The sequence below is a fragment of the Diadema antillarum genome, unplaced genomic scaffold (assembly GCF_040938485.1).
Source record: "Diadema antillarum isolate AM-2024a unplaced genomic scaffold, OU_Dant_1.0 seq00000920_RagTag, whole genome shotgun sequence".
NCBI lineage: Eukaryota > Metazoa > Echinodermata > Echinoidea > Diadematoida > Diadematidae > Diadema > Diadema antillarum.
The window spans coordinates 917,413-943,790 of record NW_027271772.1 but is presented as its reverse complement, the minus strand read 5'-3'; the positions used below and the strand labels follow the sequence as shown (position 1 = coordinate 943,790).

At 39.2% G+C, this 26,378-nt stretch overlaps 2 protein-coding genes across 2 annotated transcripts; one reads left to right on the top strand and one right to left on the bottom strand.

The window, feature by feature from the left end:
• Positions 1 to 418: 418 nt before the first annotated feature.
• On the bottom strand, positions 419 to 15,719 carry LOC139741331 (serine--tRNA ligase, mitochondrial-like). The gene is made up of 16 exons (XM_071651913.1): positions 15,622 to 15,719; positions 14,327 to 14,636; positions 13,647 to 13,748; positions 13,177 to 13,254; positions 12,517 to 12,591; positions 12,165 to 12,259; positions 10,682 to 10,829; positions 9,123 to 9,158; positions 8,216 to 8,282; positions 7,523 to 7,568; positions 6,140 to 6,177; positions 5,719 to 5,765; positions 3,739 to 3,848; positions 2,772 to 2,865; positions 1,725 to 1,838; positions 419 to 522 (listed from the first exon to the last, which is right to left on the bottom strand). Exons 1-16 carry the CDS (start codon positions 15,717 to 15,719, stop codon positions 433 to 435), a joined length of 1,548 nt encoding a protein of 515 aa, XP_071508014.1. The 3' UTR covers positions 419 to 432.
• A 2,196-nt stretch (positions 15,720 to 17,915) lies between these two features.
• LOC139741329 (uncharacterized) lies at positions 17,916 to 25,781 on the top strand. The gene is made up of 8 exons (XM_071651912.1): positions 17,916 to 18,181; positions 18,857 to 19,670; positions 20,172 to 20,276; positions 20,590 to 20,733; positions 22,356 to 22,555; positions 23,685 to 23,760; positions 24,404 to 24,529; positions 25,680 to 25,781. Exons 1-8 carry the CDS (start codon positions 17,916 to 17,918, stop codon positions 25,779 to 25,781), a joined length of 1,833 nt encoding a protein of 610 aa, XP_071508013.1.
• Positions 25,782 to 26,378: the final 597 nt, after the last annotated feature.

Here is a 26,378-nt window from a genome sequence, read left to right as displayed (position 1 = left end):
TTGCTTGTGGGATATTCTGGCATACATGTATGTATCAGCAGTGTACGTCCACTCGAGAATGATTGTGAAGGTTACCCATCTTCATGTCAACAGAAAGCAACAAATGCTACATACAAGTGTAACCCTTGCTCTATTAAAGGAAGTGATAAAGCCTCATCATCTTCTTGTTACTGGTATCAGAAATCCAGTTACACCTTGTATACACCATTCATACTGCCGCCCACAATTCAAGACGCTTCGAGCTGCATTGAAGTGACTTATAAAATCGCTTGTGATCTTCAGGATTGTCCAACATGTGACTCGGCGGGTTGCCCAAATATGATGAACATGATTCAATCGGTGTAGCCAAGATGTTGACACACTGCATGCATGGAGGTCCCTGAGGTTTTCCAGAATGGTTCAAATAGTCCCACATACTGGCTATAGTGTTTGTCATGGTTGTCCACACCTCACTGCCCCCAGTGCCTCGTGCTCCAAGATTGAAGACAGTACAACGGACGTCTTCAAGGCTGAGCCATGAATCTAGACAAAAAAAAAAAAGGATATAAAAAGAAACTTTAAAACTTCAGGGTAGAAAATATCTATATTACTTTGTTATAAAAAGAGTTGGCCATATGAGCATTCTTTACATTGAGAGACCACCATATATGAAATTGGATTTCTTGATCTTGGTGAAAAGAAAGTTCACTGAAAGTATGCCATGTCTGCACACAATGATTGTGATTTCACAAAGACACAGGGACACATACATTAGCGTGGGTTGGAGTGCATTCTTTCTTCCACTAATAGGCACTGCACTTGTTACCCATATGTCAGGATTAACCTGTTGAACAGTAGTCACAATACTCGCATAGGTGTCTACGGGAAATGTGTGTTAAAGCAAAATTAGTTCGTCCTCAGTGGATTAATGCCATAGCTGCTGCATCTTGGCCAGGTGTACACACACCATTACAGTGGAATCTCATTAAAAACAGGTTGGATGTAACAAAATCCTCTTATAACAATGTCACTTTGCAGGACCAAACTCTTTTAATATATTTCCTTGTTTTAGTATCCCCATAGAGTGAGACACATGATATTACACAGGCTGTTGTCATGGTTTTGAGGTAGTTGTTATAGATGGAAAATTGGGATCACAGAATTCACCTCGTTAAAAGAAGTACAGGCGACTCCCGTTATAATGAAGTCCTCAGGGACTGGCAGTTTTCTTTTGGTATATCAAAATTTTGTTTTCGAACAAATTAAGTATATAAAGATATCCACATGATAATTTTGGGCCAGGAATTTTACTTTATTGCAGCCTAAATTTTGTTATAGCTGCGTTCGTTGTAATGGGAGTGCACTGTACCTCTTGTAAAGAGAGCAGCTTGTTTTAAAAGGGTCTACCTATCCAAACATCTACAGAAGCTTATGCACGTACAATTGTACAGGCAAAATATTATGGCCTGTGGTTATGCATCCAAAAATTTGCATTATGATCCGGAAAAAGCATGTAGTGTTTTGACACCATAGCAGGGGTGGATCCAGGAATTCAGTAAAGGAGGGGTGCCTTTACAAAAGTAAGGACGAGGGGATGCACGCATTCCCCATTCTTCTTTTTATTTCTTTTGTTTCAACAAAAACTTAAGGGGGAATGCGCCTGGTGCAACCCCGCCTGAATGTGCCACTGTAAGTAAAAATTGGGTGGATTCCAAATTTACACAGCTAGTGGCGGTCACTCTTACCGTGTGAACAAATTTGCGCCGTCGGCTCTGTGCTGCGCTCTCCCTGGGGTTGGCCGGGTAGCGGATCTTCAGCCGTCGGCTCACGTAATCCGTGCAGCTGCACACACTGCCAGCCTGCATTGGGATCGGATATGACCAAAAGATTGTGGTTATAGCCATTACTGGATAAATTATTATCATCATTATATCTCAATGATGAAAATGTGGTGTTGTTATAAGACAGCTGGCAAGATATTGCCCACTTGCACTGGAACCAAATATAAAACAAAGAACATCGACTATTTATGGTAACATGGTCATCATTAGCATTAAAATCATTATACTTATTTTCTTTACAACCAGCACTGTCATCACCATTATCATCATCATCACCATCATCATCATCAATGATAATCACTTCCACAATCATCACAACCATTATCATTTGTATTATAATCATCGCCATCATCAAAATGTGGCATTGCTGTTATGTATACTAAAACTCAGCTGACACCAATTTTCATATTGCAACTGATTGACAAATTGCCCTACATCGACATTGTCAATCAGTTGCAATGAAAACATCTCGACGGAAGAATTTCATGAATTTGAATAATTTTCATATTGTTTTGTTTTTCTTTTCAAACTCAACTAATACAGCATTGATGAACACAGGCACAAATAACTATTTTCAATTCAATATGATTCAAAATTTATTCAATTTTTCACCAAAACACAAATTAAATGTCCTTTTTTTCTAAAGAATTTTGCATTTAGGAAACAGTTAGCATCAATAGTTGATTGTTGGTATACATTTGTAGTGGTTAGATATTTATGCGAGATGTTGGTTTGGAAAGTTTACATCGAGGGCAAAAAGACCTTCGATGATGACAAATGAAATGAGCTTTTAACCCACAGAAGACTAATCCCCAGAATACTCAGGCAGGTGTCTATGGGAAATCTGTGTTACAGCAAAATCACTTCATCCTCATTGGGTAAACAAACAAATGGCACTGCATCCGGAGGAGTGTACACTTCAGCAAGTAGCTCTGTAGGATAAGTACTCACTTCAACGTAGCCTCCTTGACTGGGTATCCACACCTGGAATGCTTGCTTTCTGTGCATACTGGGCAGTAACTTAGCACCACAGACATCCACAATCCTTGGGGGGAGGGGGGAGAAAAGACAGAATAAATAAACTTTAATTACATTTGGTACATATCAAAGTATGTGTGACTTTATCACGAGTTAATATCAATTTTCATATTCACCTGTCAGACACAGAAGTACTATACATAAGCGGCAAAATCAGATTCAACACAGGAATGATCAAAAAAATGAGATAAGAGGCAATAATTTCCCCAAATCAGACATAAACGCCTAAAAAATGTGTTACAGAAAGTCTAGTGTAGAAATGAGAGTTGATAAGAGTTGATACACCACTGGACAACCTCCCCCAACACATCATTATGGTATTGCAAGAAAGAGGCAAGACACCCCCCTCCCCCATTTTGTGAAGTAGTACTGTATACGCCATAATACCTAGTTTAATTTTTCGTGAATCTGGTCTTCCCAACAATTTCGCAGGTGGTTAAATCCATGATTGTGGAGTACAGTACTGAACAGAGAAATTTCATGCCTTCACATCACTTTCAAATGTCGGAATCAGAGTTAATATATTTGTGCATTTTGAAATTCACGAATAGCACCTGACTCGCGAAATTCGTGAAAATAAAAACACCAAATATTCAGCATAATTGAATGGTTGGTTTGTTGTCATTACATATTTTATCTTTAGCAATATACGAGAGAGAACACAATACCTCATGGTTTGTGGTCCTTCTTGAAACAAAATTACACATATCTGAAAGGTGTAACATACTACGATTGCTTTCTAGTGTCATCGTCTTAATGCTTAGAAAAAACAACAACAACAACAACTTATTTCACATACAAAGATTATACACAAAAATCACGTCGGGGCTCAACACTATTAGTTCACACATGGGCTGTTGAAGCTAAATTCTGTGTTTACCTGAAGGGTACGCCGAAGTCGTTGAAAGCTCGCCGCAGAATCTGGGCATACTGCGAGAAGACTGCACTACTTGATGATTCAGATCCCTCGCACAGACCAAACATCTCCACCTGGTTTATAATGAAATAATGATAACACAGTGGTATCTTGTAAATTTATCTAGAGATTTCTGTTAAAGGGTGTGTACAGTTCTGGTTGAGGTGAGGATTTAGCTTTTAACGTTTTGCGAGATATTCAGAAACCACTCTATGAGATGTCAAAGAGCATGCAATTCTAAGGGGAATCAACAGGTTATTTGATGAAATTCGGTTTTGAAATGGCTGAGATATCCAAGGTGAAAGGTGAAACAAAGAGATCCTAATAAAAGTCGTGGCCTGTCGCCTTTTTTTATTATCACATTTTTGGATATCTCAGCCATTTGAAAACCAATTTTCATCAAATAAATGTTGAATCCTTCTTAAAATTACATTGCTCTTTTGTATTTCATAAGAAGTTTCTCATTATCTCACTTAGGAATGTTATAAACCTGAATCTTCACCTCAACCAGTACTGTACAGTCCCTTTATTCAAACACATGTGATTTGTTTTTGCCCCTCGGGCAACACGTCATTTGGCGTCACGGAACCTCGCTACATAACAAGGTAATTGTCATTGTTTTCAGGTCCTTGTTATAACGAGGTCCCCCTAAAGCATAAATGAGAATTACATACGTACATTACTGCCCAGTCACTGGAAAGCATGAAAGATTCCTCCAACACCTCCAAAGCAGAATACCACACGACTTATGACTGCCATCAGGTGAACAAAGCTAAGCCACCATTTGTGATTCATGTAGCTTCACTAACATTTAGAAAATAATCACGTTTTCCGTAGACATTCTTGAAATTACACAGGGTCTAGGCTCTCTCTACTTTTGCTGTGTTTTTTATTGGCTTGCCTTGATGGAAAGGAGCAATTATCCCATCCTGAATCAGAGTTCAATATCTAATCGAATGGTAACTGACAATACTACAGCCCAAGAGCTCTTGAAACATAATGCAAATGCCATGACATAATAATAATAACAACTGCAATAATAATAACAACAACCATCACCACCGTCACAATCACAACCACAACCACAACAACCACCACCACCACAACGACGACGACGACGACGACGACTACAACAACAACGACAACAACAACAACAACAAGAACAACAAGAGCATACGTGATAGAATTTTTTTAGCAAGTATGTGCAAAAGTTTTGTGGGTAGAAAGCCACATCATTGCATGGAGAATTGTGAGACTAAGCCTTAGTCAAGGGTTTATATACTTTGCCTTCTACGCTCCATGCACATTTCAATCAAAAGCATGATAAACCATCTGGATCTAGTTTCTACTGCTTTGGTCTTGAATGAGGCTAATTCTCATGACCTACAGCAATGAGCAGAGAGATTGTCAACAGACACAAGACAGAAAGCGACAGACAGAGGTAGAGAGGGAGATATATGTTTTAGCCTTCTTTAAAGGTGCATAGTCCCGGCAGTGTAGAGGGCGCTGTTGATGATACTGCCGATCACCATTAGCATTGATACGAAGATTACCGAAGTTGAGCTGTCATCAAGAGTAAAGTGCGTAGGTGTTGCTAAGTAACGTTGCCTTCGTTGTCTTCTCTGCGCATCGCGCAGTCTGTAGTAATGCCAGGGTGCGTGCATATGTGCTTGTTATTATGACATCACAAAAGAAGTTTGCTAAAGCTGTCATCCCCCTCAGCCGAATCATGAGCCAAACTGTGAACCAACCACTGACTACAGTGAATCTGACTTCTTCGGACTCGGGGGAAGTGGGCCAAAGCGTAAGCACTACAGAGGAGTCGATAGCGTAGGTCTTTATAGGAAACTTGCGCCGTGCGCCTGCGTACGCATTTGACTAAAACACTGGGACCATGCACCTTTAATGTCTGCTACATTTATCATGGCCATTGGTAGTGCTCACCTGGGATTGTTGGAACTGATGATGTAAACCATGGAAGGTTAGAGATTCTGTGGATTGGATGAAAGAATGAATCAGTGCCTTTTATTAGGATCACACGGTTTTACTTTGTTTTTGGATATCTCAGCTGTTTCAAAACCGATTTTCATTAAATAAACTTTGAAGTCCTCTTAAAATTGTATGCTCTGTAATATTTCACATTAAAGTGGTTTCTTAGTATCTTGAAAGAGAGTTAAAAGCTCAATCCTCATCTTAGTCAAAGTTATATCATCCCTTTTATAATAATGATGAATGACAAAATGATAATTTCTGAAGGAAATTCCCCACGACTTTAATGGGTTCATCACAACAAGCAAAAGAATATCTTATGTTTAAAAATTCCAGACTTTTCATAGTAAAGGATTTCGTGCAAATTATGTCGTACCTTCTGATGGGTCGTAAGTTCTTCCTACTGCGAAACACCTAGTGAAAAGAAACACACAAATACAGAATCAAATAAGTACAACAAAATGAAATTTATCTCACTGGCATTTGCTCCTCTAACAACTTCCAAGATATCTTTGGCCGACGTGCTATTTAATGACTCACAGACATACCGGTAGTAAGATTTGTAGATAATATTTTGGTGAGCTTAATGTGATGAAAGCATTTCATATATCTTTTTGTCATTCAAACTTTTGGTGCTTTGTTACTACTGTCCAGTGATATATCACTATTGAGACCCTAGTAAAGTCAACAAACATCTTGAGGTTATGATATCATTACACTTTCAATACACTATGCTCTCTAATGATATTTAATTCTTGAGTGTGAACACAGCATTCCTGATACGCATTGTGATGCAAAAATCGGTCCAGCTTCATGATGCACAGTAAAAAGTGAACATGCAATACATTCTTCCAAAGTCCGAGAAAGTGGTTTCAGATATGATAATTTTGTGACATATCATGCAGATGCCCTACATTTTCCATAAATCTGGCACCGTATTTCTGTGCAATGCTATTTCTTGGTCATACATGATCATAAATGGGAGATTGCTGCTTTACAGCTGCTGATCTCTTTAACTCTTTATGTGCCACGTTCGCACGTCCCACTCAGTCGACGGCGTGCCAACTTCGCATATTCCGCTCAAACGCACTAATCCGCTTAAACCGATCGATAAATCGCCTAATCCCGCGGTACAATGAAAGCTTTTCTCGCGCTTTTGTTCCTTTTACATACAGCTTGCATTCTAAGTGGTGATTGACTATCAAGCGGCGTTCCCAACTAAATTTGCGTGTAAATTCTAAGTTTCTCTCACGGTTTCATGTGCAAAAGCCATGCCTTTACAGCAATGTAGCAACTGGTAAATAGAAATAAATTTGTCATAGAATCTATATCAAAGCAAAGCTTGGCATTCCTCTTCAACTTTGCTCACCATTATTTCCAGCTTAACAGATATTTGTAGAAGTTATATAGATTGGAAAATCAGAATTCTTTCTCAAAGCATGACTACCTTCGGGTCTCACAATAACGTGGCACACAGGGGGTTTCCACCATGGCAAATAAAGAGTTAATACCTGATCCTAAAAGATAATGAACACTCTTGAAAAAGTCACATTAGGAAAGGACATCGACTGTAACAATACTTTTGTTGGCTCAATTCATCCCACATTTTTTTTTTTTTTTACATCTCCTTACTGCTCTTTTCAGACATTCACTTCAACGATTTACAGCCAAGATGTTCACTCGTAGTCTAATTACATAATATTATTTACATCATCATTACTTCCAGTAAAGTGACAGATCAATACAAAGGTTGACTTACCTTTGTGGCAAGTCCGACATCTCAAGCACAGTCATCATGTAATAGGCTTTAGAGAAAAGAGGTAAAAGGGTGAGGTACATGTAGTTTGTCAGAGAAACAATGCGAAACTTGTCACATGACAAGTTTTCAAATTACATAATATATTTGCTGCTGAAATATCACATGCATACTAGTCTTGAAAATTTCAAGCCAGATCTCTTGCTGTTGTCGGCTTCAAATCTGTTAAAATGCAACAAGGGTCTAGACTATTATTTAGCTATTGAAGAGAGAGAAATTAGCACTTCATTATCACAAGTGGAAAATCGATTCATGTACGTAAAAATCTTAGCTGTCTTTTTTTTTTTTTTTTGAGGGGGGTGGGGGTACAGTCATATACATTACATATTGTTGCCTTGTACAATAAAGCATCACATGTTATGATATTGTCATTGTTGTTTTTTTCAGCAAAAACAGTGAAAGAATAAAAGTGGTAATACATGTATGTCACAATTCAAACATATGCGTCATTTGTTTGCATGTTTCAAAAGTCTTTATATTTTCAAGGAATTCTGTGTTGACCTTTTCTAAAGTCTTTCAGTTTAATGAAGATCCTTTGTTTACTTTTAGTCTTTAAGAGGCCTCGAATGTCTGAAGCAGTTTGCATTGAGATTTATTGCTTTATGAGGATCTAAACATTGAGTAAAGTTTGCTCACCATAAAACCCCACAGCGGTCGTCCCAGACAGGTGCATGACGTTCTCACTCGTTTCTATGGCATATGTCTGCAGGAGAGATTTATGATAGGTGAAATCATATACTGTATATCTTTCTTGTAAAGCTTTCAAAGTAAAGTAAAGTAAATACAAAACTCACTTAACAGGCCAAAATTGGGGACCATGTTGAACTGCGTCACTGCCTGGAGTTTCAAGTCATAAAGACGTGTGACGTATTAACATACAAATTATGTGAGCTTTTTAAAATCATTATTACAACTGTACATAAAAGAGGAGCAAGATTTTTAATATTGAACTGTTTAAGTAATCATTTCCAGTGATAAGATTGAATAATCTTTAGCAAGTCCTTGGTGTATTGGTTTATTTTGAGGTTTTTGTGAAGGAGTGTGTGTGGGCTTTGCTGTTGTTGTTGTTTGTTTGCTTCTTTTCTTAGAAACTGTTTGCTTTGTTTCTTTTTTTCTTCTTCATTACTTTTGTCAGTGTGTTGTTGATTGGAGCCATCACTGAATAAAATCACAATTGTGTGTGATGAGCTGAACTGTGTTGCTTATATGCAGTAGCTTCCTTTGCCCCCCCCCCCCCAAAAAAAAAAAAAAAATGGATAGGATACAGGAATAGTTATCACCTTAGGCTGACGGATAGTGACTCGTAATATTTTCCTTGACCAAGTTGTCACAGGATGCAGAGGTATCACAACTTATGCCAAACAGAAAACAACAGTGGTAACAAACAGAGCAAATACATCGTACACTTAGGGGAAATGGAGTTTGTGTGCACATTAAAGATAATCACTAAATAAATAAATAACAATTATAGTAATAATAAATGCAATAAATGTCCAGAGTGCTTTTGAAAGCTGATATCTAAAATGGAAATTGACCATCTCACCTGATCAACATTTTCTGGACTCATTCCTAGGGCTTCCTGCAAGAACAACAAATCATATGGGTGGGACAATAAAAATGGTAAACTTGTGCACAATCTGTAGATCAATATAGTGCACGAACTTATTTTGGCAAATCATATATTGGACATGGATAATATGTACTTGTAAAAAAATCATATTGTAACTTTAACACAAGATGTTTCTTTCCCTAATTGCTGTACTTTCAGTGATTCATCAAATGCTGGCAGCATTTCTTTCCCTTCTTGTTTGTTATGATGTGATGATTATGAAGTAAGTATCAATGGCACGCTATGGTTTATATCATCCACTGACAAAAAAGGGCCTGGGGAAAAATATTCAAAGCTACAGTATACAGTTTGTACAGTTAATTCAGTGACGTTAGATACATTCAAATGTTTCATAGTGTGATTCGGATGATTTAAATACTGCATTTCACTATTACCCAAAGACAGAGTAACCGAACGCAAAATATGGCAAAGTCTCAATTGAAATTGGACATAAAAAAGAAAGTCATGGAAATTTTGAAATTCTTCACATTTACACAAAACAATTTCCCTTCCCCATATTTATATGCAGATTTATGCAAATTAGAGGAGGAGATTAAGTCACTGCCTCAAAAGTCTCTTATTGCATCATACTTCAAAAGATCACAAAATATATTTTTGTCAGCAATCATCCACCAATTCATCAGTGCTACAATAGTGTCAAGTCTGGAATAATATCACAAGGATATAACAGAGATCACTGTTCTGGGAAAATGTGTGAAACTCTCACATTCCATAGTCCATATCAGTCTCATAGTTTCTAAGCTGAACAAAATTTTCACTCATCTGTTCTTTTGATATAACTCTCTACTTTCTCGAGGTAACCTTGTAAAGGGGAGCTGGTTTTTACTGAGTGATACAGCCTTGCAGTCTACACTACATGATGACTCAGACTTGTTTTCTTCAGGCGGCTGTTTTAAAACGACATGCCATAGCCAACGATTACTTGAATCGCATTCAAGTCCGTCTTTGTTGACACAGAATTTGTCAAGCTTGTAAACAGATGTGAGATGACTGGAGAATGCATGAACAGAGGCTTTTCTATGATAAGTTTGAAAAACAAACAAAATATGCACACTCATAAAAAAAAAAGCAGTCTCCTTGAAGTAGACTTTGTCTGGTATTTAAAAAAATCATAATAATAATAATTCTGCTATAAACATGCAAAATGATTGCTTTAACTCAACAGTTTGATGATATTTTTGTAAATGCAGTGTAAGGAACGCTCTCTGCAGGAAAGGGAGCTGAACACAAGTACCGGTACTGTAAAATGAGGAATGTTCATGTGTATTGAAATTTCGTGAATTATGCGAGAGCCAAGATTCGCGAAATTAAAATGCACACAAAAGTTCTTGACTACACTATATGCATTGAATGCCAGTGACAATTCGCGAAAAAATTTCATGCCACAAAAAAAGGCCATTGGCTCCAATTCGCGAAAATTTCATGCCGCGAATATATCACGTTTTATAGTAATTCGCCAATTCACCACTCACGAGGGCAACTGGCTTGTACATGTCTGGCAGGGAGAACCTGGAGAAGCCCTCATTGCTGAGCTGTCTTGAGACAAGGGAGACCAGGTCCATCTCTCTCAAGACCAGGTCTCCCTCAGTGTAGGCATAGCCTTTGTGGACCAGAGGGTGACTGGAGGAACACAAATTATAATAATAATAAAATGTAAAAAAAAAATCATGAAACATCACTTTTGACAACTGTGAATGGCTGGAACAAAGGCATCGATACCAGAAGTGTTTGGTATACTGCACCAGAAGTGAATGTTCTAATTCACAATTGTTTAACTCTTCATGTGCCAAGTTCGCATGCCCGACTCAGTCGACGACGTGCCAACTTCGCATATTCTACTCAAATGCACAAACCCGCCGATACCGATCGATAAATCGCCAAATGCCAAAGTACAATGAAAGCGTTTCTTGCGATTCCATTCCTGTCACATGTACAGCTTACATTTTATGTGGTGAGTTGACTTTCAAGTGGTGTTTCCTACTAATTTGCGAGTAAATTCTATGTTTCTGTCACTGTTTTGTGTGCAGAAGTCATACCTCTACACAATATTATAACTACTTGTCATTTGAAAGAGAAACTATCATAAATTCGTCATACAATTTACATCAAAGCAAAGCTTGGCATTTCCTCTACAACTTTTCTCATCACATGTACAGGGTAACAAAAATCTATAAAAGTTACATTGATTTGAAGAACAGAATGTTTCCCAAAAGCAAGACTATGTTGCTGTCTCAGAATAATGTGGCACACAGGGGGTTTTCTCCGTGGCGCATCAAGAGATGATACAATGACTCGAGATGACTTGTTAAAACTTAACCCGTTGAGGACGGACTGATTTTGCTGCAATACGCATTTCCCATAGACACCTGCCCGAGTTCACTCGCGACTCGTCCATAACATGTTAAGAGAGGATGCAATGAAACTGGCATGTTAGTAGTTTATCAATATCTTACAGTGTATCATACATTCATTGCTCATCATGCTCTCATGTTCTTTGGTTACCTGACTCATAAGAAAAGACTGTGCACTTGTTGTCCATCTTGCAACAACTCTACACTGAACAGCCAAACAGTCGTAAAAGCACAAGTTTGAAATTTATAACTGAATTTCTTCAACAATTTTAACAGACACAGTACAGTAAAAGGTTTATTTTTGAGAGGTGATCATGAAATACTATCAGCAATACAGCACAGTTTATTGCAATGTTCTTCATATGTTAATATGTACAGATAACAGCAGCAATTTGCTTACAAATACTAGTACCAAAACATCAAACATGAACATTTTGCTAAATCATCAAACATAGTAATGACACAGAGGAAACTCATCATGTAAGAAAACATGAATCGACCAGGGGAAATAATTATGAAGACCAGCTTTGAAAACATTACTTGAATGCAATGTGAAAACACTGGTTTCCTCGTTTCTGTGTATAAACTATCCATGCATACTCACTCTGAGGAAACACCACTATGCTTTATGTCAGCACTTGATGCATGCCTCAGTTCACCTCCTACTGTTTCGATCACTCTGTCCTCACTCCCACGAGGCTGGGTAGAAAAAGTAGAAGAAAGAAACAACATCAAATGACACATCAAATGAATGAATGAATGAGAAATTATCATTAGGGAATGAATGAATGAATAAATGAATGACTGAATAAATGAAAGAAAGAATGAATCAATCAATCTATCTATCAATCAATAATCAATCAATCAATCAATCAATCAACCAAACAATCAATCGATCAATCATCAGAGTGAACTATGTTTGAGATTCACCATGTCTTCAACAGATTGGAACTCACAACATCTGGGTGAAGGTGGTTCGGCAGGGCCAGGGCAAGCGGGTAAAGGCTGTTCATCAGGTCAGACAGGGAGCTCTGCAGGTGGAACAAATCCCAAATTGTTGAACATTTCACAAGGAAAGTCACATCACAGACATATCTGTTATAGGCTAGTGAAGAGTGAATAAGTTTTATAAGCAAGCTAGGCTACAGATTTGGGACTATGGAAATGAAACCTTATGTTGGCTCTCAAAAAGTGTTTGAAAACTTTATGGGGAAGGGCACTTTTACATGTGGAAAATAATACAATATTTGACTATGTTAAAAAATAGTTTCCTTTAGATAGAGGTCACATTTACACCATCAACAGTTTGAATACTCCTGAAACAATAGGTATGTTTGCAAGTCTAATTTAGAGCATGAAACAGTACTTCAAAAAAAAAATTATCTGAAAAATGGCTTTTCTGTCTCTGATCACAGAAATGTCATCAAAAGAAATTTGTACAATGAAAAAGTATATTCTGACAATTTTCAAAAGCATGAAGTTGTGATTCTCACACTTCCAAGAGAATGAGTTTTCATGTATCCCATAGGAATTTGCCTTACGGTATTTCTATATTTCACAGCATGGCAATATATTACGGTGAGCAAACCGATCATCATAGAGACCTGTAGTCTTACATTCAGACCCTTCAAGTCCTCTCTGAGTTGTCGTCCTTTGTGCTTTATCTCCTCTTTCTCTGTTTGATCAGCTCCTTTCTGTTTGAAAAAAAAAAAGGAAAATAATATGCATATGCCACAAAAAATACATTAAACAAGAATGTCAAAATTAGAAAGACTTCAAAGATCTGTATCACTCTGCTATAATAGAGGAAGTCTTCATTCATTATCAAGCTTACAGGGAAACCCAGCTATAGTATGAACAGTTCACCGAGAATGACAATTTTGCCCCGATATAACCAGTACATCCCTGTAAACACACTATTAAAGAGATCTACAGAAAATCAGGACCACCAAATTTATCTTATTAAAAGCAGTACCTTGATGTAAGTGAGCTTGTTAGTAGGTTCCCTGTATTATTAGGCAACTTTTTAGTTATTCTTGATGACAGGCCATCCTTTAATATTAAATTTCCCTTTTCACAAATCTACCTGTTTGCTGAGCTCCTTTGCTCTCGAGTTGAGAGATTTTCTCTCCATCTCCATCGCCTTCTTTCGTTCTTCCAGCTGGCGGACATCTTGCCACAGGCTGAACTACAAATGAAACGCATTCCAAGAATGAATGGTGAAGATGATGACTGACAGATGGGATGACAAAACAAACAAACAAACCAAGAAATGGCAGTGTAAAATGGTTGAAAAACAGATTTTACAGAAATTTCATTATGTCTCAGAAACACAAATTACTAAGTAACCTTTTCTATTTCAAACCTTTGACAAGATCAAGATATCGCATTCTGCACTTAATGTTCTGCTACATTTCATCAAGTGGACCACAAGTAAAACTATTACACAGCTGCAGCTAGCCTAGAGTGCTGAAATCACAAGATTATGAAGGGCATATTGTTGTAGACTCAAATTACAGACATGATGTACTGCTGACTCACAACTGAACACATTTAAATCATACACCATAAACTGATAGTGATACAGCCCAGGGACAGTCACTAGTGTAGATTCTACACAGACTAATCTCACATACAGTTGCAATGCCCCATGGCAATGCATTCATTCTTGAATATATCATTCGTCTATTCTCTCCCTTTCACTTAATCTTAACATTTTAACCTTGTACAATTACTTGTGTCTGTGTGTTCGCTGGCTCATTTTACCATTTGTGAAATATCAATTCCTGACATATTCCTGGCTTGTGCACTCTCCTCGAGTTGCGTTCGCTGATGCAAGAGAACATCAAAGTCTAGCTCAGGTTTTAATACAAATGGGAAGTTTTCGCCTTCAGCCGGTGGTGTATAGAGTGCCGACGTTGAATACGAGACCGAATGATCGCATGAGAATGCTGTTCTTACAGCCAGTTGTGAAGTTGGCCGTCTGTTATTACAAGTCACTCCTGATGCCGGTGATTCAGCTGCCCCAGGCAAACGGAGCGTCGTATGTCCACCGAATCTCCGGCGCACCTTACACCTAACGTACCGTGAAACAGCCACTGAGTCTGAAGAAGCAAAGTGCAGCTTTCGCCATCTCGTTCCTGAGAGAAAGAAATTTATGTGTCGGGATGAGAGCAAGTTATACAGTCTTGTGCTTGCTTCCATTGCTCTTACTGAGTTGCTTGAGTCTAAAAGAGGAATTATAGAAAGTTCCAGCAAAGAAATCCTGACCACTGTCGCTGATCCGCTCCGCAACACACGTGCATTGTACGTACACGTACGTACGTACGTACCGTACGTCTATAAACTGAAAGTAACACTACACTACTGCATTCCCCCAGTACGTAGGACAAAGGTCAAAATGTACTGAGTACCCAGCTCAATACTAGTTAAAGGGTGTGCACAGTTCTGGTCGGGGTGAAGATTTAGCTTTTAACGTTTTGTGAGATATTCAGAAACCACTCTATGAGATGTCAAAGAGCATGCAGTTCTAAGGGGTATCAAAAGTTTATTCGATGAAAATCGGTTTTGAAATGGCTGAGATATCCAAAAATAAGGTGAAACAAAGAGATACTAATAAAGTTGGGGCATGTCGCCTAGCTTTTATTATTAGCACTTTTTTTTGGATATCTCAGCCATTTGAAAACCAATTTTCATCAAATAAACGGTGAATCCTTCTTAAAATTACATGCTCTTTCATATTTCATAAGAGGCTTTTCATTATCTCACCTAGGAATGTTCAAAACATGAATCCCTACCTCAACCAGTACTGTACAGTCCCTTTAAACAGTCATGCATGGGAGGAAAAAAAAGACCCACTGTTTTCTCGAACAATGATATATTTGGACTGAACATCAGCATACTTTGAAATCGACAATTAATGCATACAATATTATGCAGAAAAAAAAAGTTTTGTAGTTTTCTTGCATCACTTTAGTTCTTGCACACACACAAACGACTAAGGTGTAGACTACGCCGAACACTTGTTTGCAGCTGATCGAGAACGGCTGCGGCATCCGCACCCCTGGCAGGTGTCTCTGGGGACGTTCCCGACAGCGTGGGCGACCACACTACTATCCATATCCAGCGGCGCCAATGCTAGTAAAAGGGCGCGGGCCATTCAAGGCGCTAGGCAGGGCCAGGGTGGACGTCGGATCCCCGAATCACGTATCCACATGCACGTGGCTCATTGCTTTACTACACAGTATTTCATTGCAGGTACCATTGACCAATACTTCTCGTATTAACTGCGGCAAAGTGTCGGTAAAACTGTATGCGATTCTTTTGCTGTTGACGTTGTGTCGCATGTCGGTATCTCACAATCGTCACATGTCAGCCCGGTTGCATATTGCGTGGTTGTGTGTGTGGTTTGTTCATTTGCAGCCTTGTTCGTTCTCCATGTTTTTCGCATTGTACTTGTAAATTTACTGTTGTAGGCCGTAGTCAGTATACTAGTACTAGTACAAAGTAGTAGTAGGGATGGGTGTGCAGATCATGATGACTATGCATTCCATTCATGAGCGCACTGCATCTGTGTCGCTTGATGTGGGCATGCATGGAGCTGTGTTAGTATGAGCTGCTGTTGCCACTATTTCATATTTGTACTAAATTACTCAGTCTGCAAGAATCTTGTGACTTCAGCTAATTGAAGGAGACAGGCTTGAAGAAGAAGAAGTTGAAGAAGAAGAAGGAGGAGGAGGAGAAGAAGATGGTGATGTTGATGATAAGGGCCTAACCGCACACGCACCAGCGACCCCAACCCATACCCATACCAAAGAGGTTCTATATATCAGTTCGGGAAACCCACTCACAAGGGGGGCCCCTCCTTATAAGTAACCCGTCCCCCTTATAAGTAACCCCGTCCCCCTTATAAGTAACCCCCGGGGCACCCCTTATAAGGAGTCTCCACGCTTTTTTGCAATGCAACGCGGAAATGAAAGGACTGCGACAATTCGCTTGATTATGTCCATAAAGCTTCACAAGTTTCCTAGTTACTCACGAAATTTGAGCAAAATCGGTTTGAGGCATCATATCTAAAATCATGGATTTAAATGCGATGTCAAACGACCCATGCGAATGCTGAAATGCGAGCGATTACTGGCGTGAGTGTCGCCAGGCACGGCGGCGCGGCAATGCTTGAGTGCAGACGTGGCGACTGAGTACGGAGACTTTCGTACGGTACTCAGTCGCCACGTCTGCACTCAAGCATTGCCGCGCCGCCGCGCCTGGCGACACTCACGCCAGTAATCGCTCGCATTTCAACATTCGCATGGGTCGTTTGACATCGCATTTAAATCCATGATTTTAGATATGATGCCTCAAACCGATTTTGCTCAAATTTCGTGAGTAACTAGGAAACTTGTGAAGCTTTATGGACATAATCAAGCGAATTGCCGCAGTCCTTTCATTTTCGCGTTGCATTGCAAAAAAGCGTGGAGACTCCTTATAAGGGGTGCCCGGGGGGTTACTTATAAGGGGGACGGGGTTACTTATAAGGGGGACGGGTTACTTATAAGGAGAGGCCCCCCTTGTGAGTGGGTTTCCCGAACTGATATATAAAACCTCTTTGACCCGTACTGAGTCGGGTTTACAGCGCCCCGTCCCGGGGTTAAGTGATGATGTACGTGGCATGTGGCACTACACAATCTGCAGTAATCTGTTCAAAAGTACAAATGGGTATTTAAAGTTTCTGTGGCAGTGCAGCCTTCTCTGCTGGATGAAAACTATTGTAGAGGATACAGGCAGTTTGTGAGTCACGTATAGCTACGTAGATATGTGCACGATGATATGTAAAGAAAATATAAGAATGCTTGATAGATATACTGTAGGCCCTATACACTGTTATTTTCGCGAGGGTTTAATTTTCGTGAATTTCGCGAATCACAGTTGGATCGCGAATTTAAAAACGCGAAAATGTCTCCATGTGCCCTGTTAATAATACTAAATAGTGCATTAACGTAAGCGTCGGTTCGCGAAAACCACATCTCGCGAAAATGTCTATGGCCTCGTCATTTGCGAAAATGTCTGTACGCAAAAATAACGGCGTATACAGAATACTTCTTTCAAATCAAAATTCCAATGTTTAGCATCATCTGTTTGTATTGGCGAGGGCATGTAACAAATGCAGATAAGAGTTCCTTAATGGACAATTAAGCTGTACCAGTGGTAAAGCTATATCAAGAATAATAGTATCTACACCTGTACACATGAGAGTCTAGAGATATGCTCCTTCAACACTTTCAACTACCAAGGTAAAGTCTATGATTTGTATTTTCAACACCCTGTCTTTAGACCCAATCTCCTGTAGGTGCCTACAATGGATGGAGAGGAAGTATTATCAAAACTCCCCACAACGTGGCACGAACTATTCACGAAAGAACAAGTTCCAGATCTTCTCCTGGGCTCCACAGAGATTGTGGAACGATCACTGTTGGGGATGGGAAGTGACAATGGTTTCCATGGTAACCGAGTATCATCACATGACCGGCAACATCATCCAGATTGGATACAGTTGATCGATGCCCTGCTGGAGGAGAAAGTTTGTGCATCACCAAATGAAGAGACACATTCAGAAGGAAAGAGGTAGATACTAATGTTGCCAGCACCATCAACCTGTGCGATTGCAGTCATTTCAACCAGCTCTTGTGTTTACTGTTCATTTTTTTTTTTTTTTGGTTGGCTGATATGTTGCTCACAGTATTATCTACATTGTGATCACATTGACTTTGATATAATCCATTAAAACCAACGCGATCATGGTATGATATACCCAGTATTGCAGTAAATTAATAATGAGATCTGTGAACAGAATTGCAAAATTCTGTCAAAATCAGACTTGGAAAAACAGTTATAACTAAAGTTCATGAAAAGTTTCGCATGATTCCACTATTAAGAAGTCATTTTAATGGCAAGCATGATATTGTGTGCAAATTAGCTCAGGTATTGTGATGATGTCCTTGACACATCTCTCCAATCGGTTTGTACATGAAAATACCAAGCCATGTCTTTATTTAATAAGTTTTCTACAATCTGATCATTTTAGCCAACCTTGTTAAATAGGCTACTGCTACACAGCAAAATAATTTGATGAAAACAACTATTTTTCCTTTTAATATGTTATGTTATGAAAAGGAGGTTAATTTTTATGTTTGTCTTTTCTTTCTCTCATACTTGCTTTCTGCATCTGTCTCTGTCTATCTCTTTTTGTCTGTCTGTCTGTTATTCTCTCTCTCTCTCTCTCTCTCTCTGTCTTTGCAGTGAAAAGGCTCACATCTTTTGCTTGCCACTCCACATCAGACAAGTTCTTCTTGCAGTCATATCGCACCATGCCATTGAAGTCCCTCTTCCATTGCTCCAGAAGTTGACGAGATGCCTGCAGGACGCACAACTGACTGACCACTGGAGCCTCCATCATGTCCACAACCTTCAGAATTACGTCGCGACACACATCCCGTCCAGGCAGGGTCAAAGTTCAGAGCTCGGATCGGCTCCCTGTGCTGGTTTCATCTCGAGCAGATCACTGCCACTGTTTGAAGACGTCTGCAAAGCCATCCAGATAAAGAAAACTGTAGAAAATCAGCAGAAAACTCCTTCAGCGAACATTTCCTTCCCGCAATTTGGAGGTTTCCACAGTTTTGTAAAGCTCTTTCAGAAGGCAGAGGAGCATCCAAGTCGGACAAGCCCACTTATAAGTAGCGAAAGAGTGCCAAGTTGCTCCAAGAGAGGTGAAAAGCGCATCTTGGATGGACCGATATTCTCTGGGGCGGAGCCGGAAGCGAAGAGAACAAAGATTGGGGAAGATGCTCTCAGTGATGATGATGTAGTGTTGGTTGCACCTCCCCCTGAAATTGATGGGAAAGCCCTTGATGTGATTGCATTGGATGTGCTCTTGCCAGAGGGGGTACAAAGCAATGGTGGAAGGGCTGACAGTAGTAGTAGTGATGATGTCTTTTCAGTTGAAGAAGTCCACACTGATGAGGACCTAGTGACAAAGAAAGATGATACACAAGAGCCACCTAGTAAAAGCGCCTCAGAGAAATCTTTCATGTGTAGCCTCGGAAGTGACATAAAGGTGTGTGTGTGTGTGTGTACTTCCATCGATATCAATTCCTTTTCTTCTGTTTTAAATGCATTTTATTTTAACTCATTTCTTTTTATTTCAGTTTATTAAATTATTATTTTTTTACCTAACTTTGTATTTCCTTTGATAACAATTTATTATGGATCAGTCTATTTAATTTCTTTTTCACTGTAATTGAACTATGTCATATTTTATGAATAGGTATGTAGATAGACACACATTTGATTATAGTTGTGGACTGTTGGGGCAACATTACACACCACTGACGGACACAGAAATTTGCATAGAGGACATGGTTATAGAAACAATATGTCCTGAGGTACTTTGGTTTTTGTATTTGCTTGGTTTGTTGAGGGGATGTCAGAAATGATGATTTGCTAGGGAGGGATAAACCACAGTAACAATAAAAGTGTGTTTCTCCAGAGATAATAGAGATTGAATCCTGTTCATACAAGGCAGAAAACATTCGAGTCTTCTTCCTCTCTGAAACAGACACAGCTTGACCTCCTGAAGGGAAGTTGGCATGATGGTGCCTCGAGACAATCTGAGTCATGCATTGAAGCCCTCCAATACATGGCTAGCTGCACTCCGGCTCAGGTGAGATCCATGTACAAAATGTAACTCACGTAATGTATTATGTTAATGAATTTATTTACTTTTATGAAAGTATGTGCTCTGTTGATACCATTTGTTGGATGTTGCCAATCCTTTACCACAATTGGTCAGTATATACGAGGTCGATGGGGTCTATAGATCACAGCTTTCATCACTTTGTACGTTGACTTTTGCCTCCCTACCATTCTAGGAGATTGTTGTCAGGCAGTCTGCTCTTCAATTTGAACCACAATTTATTTTTTCTTCTCGCCCTCTCTCCCCCCTCCCAACTCGCTTGCATGATATGCAACGCCAGCTTGCAGATATTTGCGACTACATCGGAACTGCAGCTGTATCTGTGGCCGATTTACCAGCCATTTGCCAGCTCTTGATTCCACTATCAACCCAGTTCAGCCTTACGTCAGCAACCGTCCTGGCAGAGCAACTTTATCTGAAGAAGGTGCGCATTGCGATAGTTCTATTTTCATTTCTCCTTGTAGATGATGTTCAAGGCTGATTCAGAATATCTTACACAAATATAAACTGAGTGCTTACATATGTATGGGAACCCGGTGGGTCTTGTCCAACTTCTATACATTGTAAAGTGCAATCCCGTTATGACGAACAAGGTTATAACAAAAATTCCGGTTACAACGAAGTCTAAATTCAGGCTGCAACATATCCACTCTATATATTCTTATTGTTTATTTGCTCGGTTATAAAGAAATTTAGATAAAACGAAGGAAAACTGCTGATCTCAAGGACTTTGTCATAATAGGAGTCCACTGTACAGCAAGTTATTGTGTAGAATCTCCAGTAAAGCAACTTCATGCAATGTGTAGCTACATGTGTACATTGTAGATGATGATTTACTGTGTTGAATAACATTACAGCTGGTTTAGTACAAAGAAGCATGTGCATTCGAGTCTTCATAAAACTTGTCATCAGTGACAAGTTGTCATACATGTAGATGTGACAAGCTACTGAAATCCTTGCATCTGATTGGCTGGGTGAAAATTTGTCATAAAAATGTGGCAGTTGTCACTGATGACAAGTTTTATGAAACGGGCCCCTGAATAGCATTTCTGCTTCTGAGGAATATTTTGATAGTATACAGCGGTATAGTCACTAGATAACAGCAGATTAGAAGATGGTGACTTTCACATTTTTCCACAAAATCTTCAGCCATTGTATCAACAATGGAATTTGGGCCTACGGTGTATGTTTATCAGAAATATGGAGCATATTGCCATCATAAGTGTATAATGTGTTGTCAATTCAGTGCACATGAAGGTGTAATGTTCATGCCTCCAAAAGCCCATGTCTAAATAAAGAACAGGAGAGAGAGAAAAAAGAACACTTTTCAAGCCTTGAATCTTCTTGACGCTCATGCCAATGAGTGAAATGTGCACAATTTCATGCTCATACTGCTCTACAGTGTACCTATGGACAGGAAATACTATGGTACCCAGAGTGTTAAAGGGAACCAAACCCAAAGAGCAATGTGGATTGAGTAAAAGCATTAACATTAGTAGAACACATCAGTGAAAGTTTGAGGAAAATCGGACAATCCATTCAAAAATTATGAATTTTTAAAAGTTTTGAGGTTGGAACCGCTGGATGAGGAGAATACTAGAGGCTATGACGTATGAGTGGACAACAATATAAAGAAAATATAAAAGGAATTCCACAAAAATTCACTTTTCTGGCAAAATGAAAAAGTACTTGACTAATCGCTTTCAGAAAGCAGGGGGAATAATTGCTACCCGTAACATTTGACAGTATCAAGTTGATGGAATGTGTAATTTTTATGAAAAATGAATTTTTATTGAATTCCCTTTATATTTTCTTTATATTGTAGTCCACTCATACGTCATAACCTCTAGTAGTCTCCTTTCCCAGCAGTTCCAACACCAAAACTTTACCAATTCATAACTTTTGCATTGATTGCCCGATTTCCCTCAAACTTTCACCGATGTGTTCTACTAACGTTACTGCTTTCACTCAATTCACATTGCTCTTTGGGTTTGCGTTTCCTTTAATGTCCCTTTTTTCTTGTGTCCTTTTCCCTATTATGTGTAGGTGAAAGATCTCACTCAGACAGCTCCCAGATCTCTTTTGACGTCCCTGTCCGATTTCACCCGGGCATTTCCAAAGCCAACCATAGAGGGCGCACTCACACCATGCCTGGTCCACCCAGGATCCACCCATCTCCAGTTTGACCTTGTGGCCAAGGTCATCAAAGATGCCCTCACCAATGACCACATTGTGTATCTTGTGAGGTGAATATAAACTTCTTTCATTTCTTTCAGCAGTGGGAGCACACATGCGTTGTTGATAAAGCTCTGACATTTTGAAAGGGAGATCTTGCTGGCATAATCATCATCATCATTACCACTCGCAGTGCTCTTGCTAGGTGGAAAGCACCAGAAAAATGAATGGCATAATAATAATCAGCAATAATTACATGAGCCCTACAGGCTGAAGTGCAGCTACAATATAAGGGGCCGTTCACAATTATCAACACTTTCACAAGTGTACAAACCATACACTTTACAAGACCCCCCATTAAAGTGCGTACGCCGGATGTTTACCCACTCACCCCTGGGTACAGTTTGTTCGCTTGTGAAAATGTTGATAATTGTGAACGGCCCCTAAGAAGGATATGATGCGAACAGGAGGCCTTCTGTAGCAGTGCTGACATTTTAACCCGTTGAGGACGAGTCCCGAGTATACTCGGGCAGGTGTCTATGGGAAATGCATGTTGTAGCAAAATCAAACCGTCCTCAACGCGTTAAGTGAAACAAGACTGATAATCCTTTGAACATCAGTCACAAAACTGGGACATGTAGTCTGGTCTAAACCTTGAAGCTTGCTATCCCTACAATTAATTATTCTAGTTCTCATGCACTGATCAGTGCTTGCAAAAATCACAAGGGCAGATGAGAGAAGGCAATGGCTTTGCATACAAATGTATAAGAGCACATTTGGACGAAATAACAAGAGCCAGACCAAAACCAGCTCACATGGAGAGGCCATGCACAATCCTTACAATGTTAAAACAGTACTACATAATATTTTCATACAAAGTTACTATGTGAACACAAATTGAGTGGTATTTTTGCGACAGAGGAAACTCTTATAAAAAAGATAGTTCTTAATATCAGAATCTTATCTTGCATGTTTGCAGTTTTGCTATGAGAATGTGTGCACTGATAAAAAAATGATACCTTCAAGACAAAGACAACACAGTTTTGGATGTGGTTTATCAGAGGTTTTGTGGCAAAGTAGCTATGCACTTGTTTCTTCTTTCTTTCTTAACATTTCAAATCCTCCTTGTGTTATTGTATACTAATTATTGTGTATCATTTGTAGTTTCTGCATTTTGGTTAATTTCGGTTTTCATTCCAGAAACATCTTTGTTAATCCAAGTTTCCACTGGTCAGAGTCCACAACAAGTTTCATTCAGAGTATCCTGGACTGTAAGGTATGTGTGTAACTCTACAAATGGGAAAGCCTAAACTTAGTAATGAATTTCAGAAACGTACCTCCTCCATATAAAGTGGTAAAAAAATAGCATATTTGTGAAAACAGGGTGTACACTAGTACGATTACATCCGTACTAGAACAAAATTATTACTTTGGTGCAGCCATAGGCTACCAAATATCAATTAGTATACAAAGCATTTGTATGGTGTTGCATGCTGTCAGATGTATTGTGTGTGAACTAATGTATTTTCATGTTGTACATTTTGCATTTGAATATCCATGTCATGAAATTGAAATTTTCCATTCCATTTTCCAGCAGATAGCGTTGCCTACAAAAAGTAAGCAATGCATCATGTACTGGTGGCCAGTATCCTTAAAGAAAGCTTCCAAAATGTAAAGCATCTTCTCAATTTTCTGTCAGGACACAAATTCTGTATCAAAACTTGAAATAGCATATTATACTTCCTGGCTTATTTGCCTTGTTGCTTTCAAGTTTCAGTGTATTTACCCATAGGCCCTACTATACTTCGTAAGCAGAAAAATAGAGTGAAAAAGTTGAAATGGAAGTGGAATTGATTTGGGGCTAAAAAAAAAATGAATGTTTGTTGGTTTGAGTCTACTTTTCATTTTGTCTTGACTAGCTTGAGGTTGACTCCAGCTTCCTACATCTCCTGGTGTCCTCACTGGAACGTAATGCTGTCGTCCAGTCCAAGTGCAAGAAGTTTGCCAAGCTTCTGCTGGCCGTCATCAACAAGTATGGGAAAGAGGTGAGTTTCTGACCAGCCAGATTAGCAGACCAACTTGGCTGACCAATATGGCTGACCACCTAATTGACCTACCATCCTGGCTGACCAGCCAGCCAGACTGACTGACCAATCTGACTGACCTCACCTGCTACCCTGACTGATTGAGCAATAATTGAGCACACCTGACAGAGTAGCCTGACTAACTGACCAGCCTGACTGACTAGCTTGACTGACCAAAAAGACTCTTGCCCTCTGCAGTGGAGGTCTTCTGTTGTAAACCCTTCAAAGTCCTGCCTTCCCATTCCATATCATTTTTGTGTTTTGCATGAGATACATGTATGAAAAGGAAAAGGAAGCAGCATACAAATATCAAATAAGTTAGACAATGGCATGTCAGTGAATCAAATGTTATCACATGTTACTAAATCTTATTTTGTGTTTTTGAGGTTTGTGTGTGTGTGTGTGTTCTTTATATGATTATTTTCCCAAAGCATTAACTGATTGGCCATTCCAGTCACTTGATCCAAACAAATTCATCCTTTTGTTCTGAACATGAATTCCACTAATGGTAAACCAGGGCAAGCTCATGCATTATATTGCTTTGAAAACAAGTGAAGTGCCTTATCAACTGAGAAATTTTATTTTCCTGAATTTGTGCACATGAGCAGATTACAAACAGCCTTAAACAAGTGTGTAGGTGTTCTTAGGGCTTGAAATGGTGCTATTTCAGGGAGGATTGTTCTATGCCAATTGTGTCATGTAGAGGATGTATAATCTCCCTTTGCGACATTGCAATCCCATCAGACGGAACATTCTCTATGTTTGCTCTCCAGCCAGGCATTATCTGTACAACATGGTCCTCAAAAATAAAGCAGTAAAATCCCTGACTTTGATAGAGTATTGAAGTGTGACATTGTGACCATTCATTTCCATGGAAACTGGTTCCACACAACCTCACATAGCATGAATATCTACAAACACAACGGTTGCCAACCATGCATGAACAAAAGACCGTGACATCATCACTATGGTACTCTATAATCATACACCACATATCATGTGGAGTAAAGATGAAGAATTCAGTGAGTGCAAGAGTTGCCCTGGTAGTTTTGTTAATTTTATAATATTTCTGACCCAGCACAAATTCTGTGCCATTTGATTCTCATTCCAGTGTACTCCGGATCATGTGACCCGCCTCCAGAGGTCAGCGGAGGTCAACCAAACATTCCTCAAAAAAGCCTGCTTGGCAGCCCTCAAGAAAGTGCAGAGATGAACCTGAAAAAGTGCTACTGCTGATGGATTGACTGGGAGTCACTTTAGTATGTGTAGCCTCCAATAGATGAAGTATTTAACATGACTAGAGTGACATTCATGCTGCTCAGCATAAGGAGAGTGCTCTGAATACTTTGTACTGTGACGTGGGTTAGTCAGATCCCAGCCAGCGATGTGATAAATATTATCTATGTGCTTAGAAATTTTGTATTAAGGGCATTACAAATGTAATGTATTATTATTATTATTATTATTATTATTATCATGTGATAGCAGACCATTTGTAATGTTTGTTTGTGAGGAGAATATTCATGGGATCTTCTCCTGGTGGGATAATTTGTGTGTGTGTGTGTGTGTGTGTGTGTTTGTGTTTGTGAAAACAAAATGAATGAGGGAAATGTAGCATAGAGATAAATGCACGGCTTTTAGGGGCAGTGTTGATATCATTGCCCTGAGGGATCTTAACTCCATGCTTTGACAAGAGCAAATACTAATGTAACCTCTAAACAAATGACATAACATCGCTGGGGTGACAAGACCGTATCTGCAATTTTGGTGAAAATGACCTTTTTTGATCAATGGTCAAATAATGGGTTAA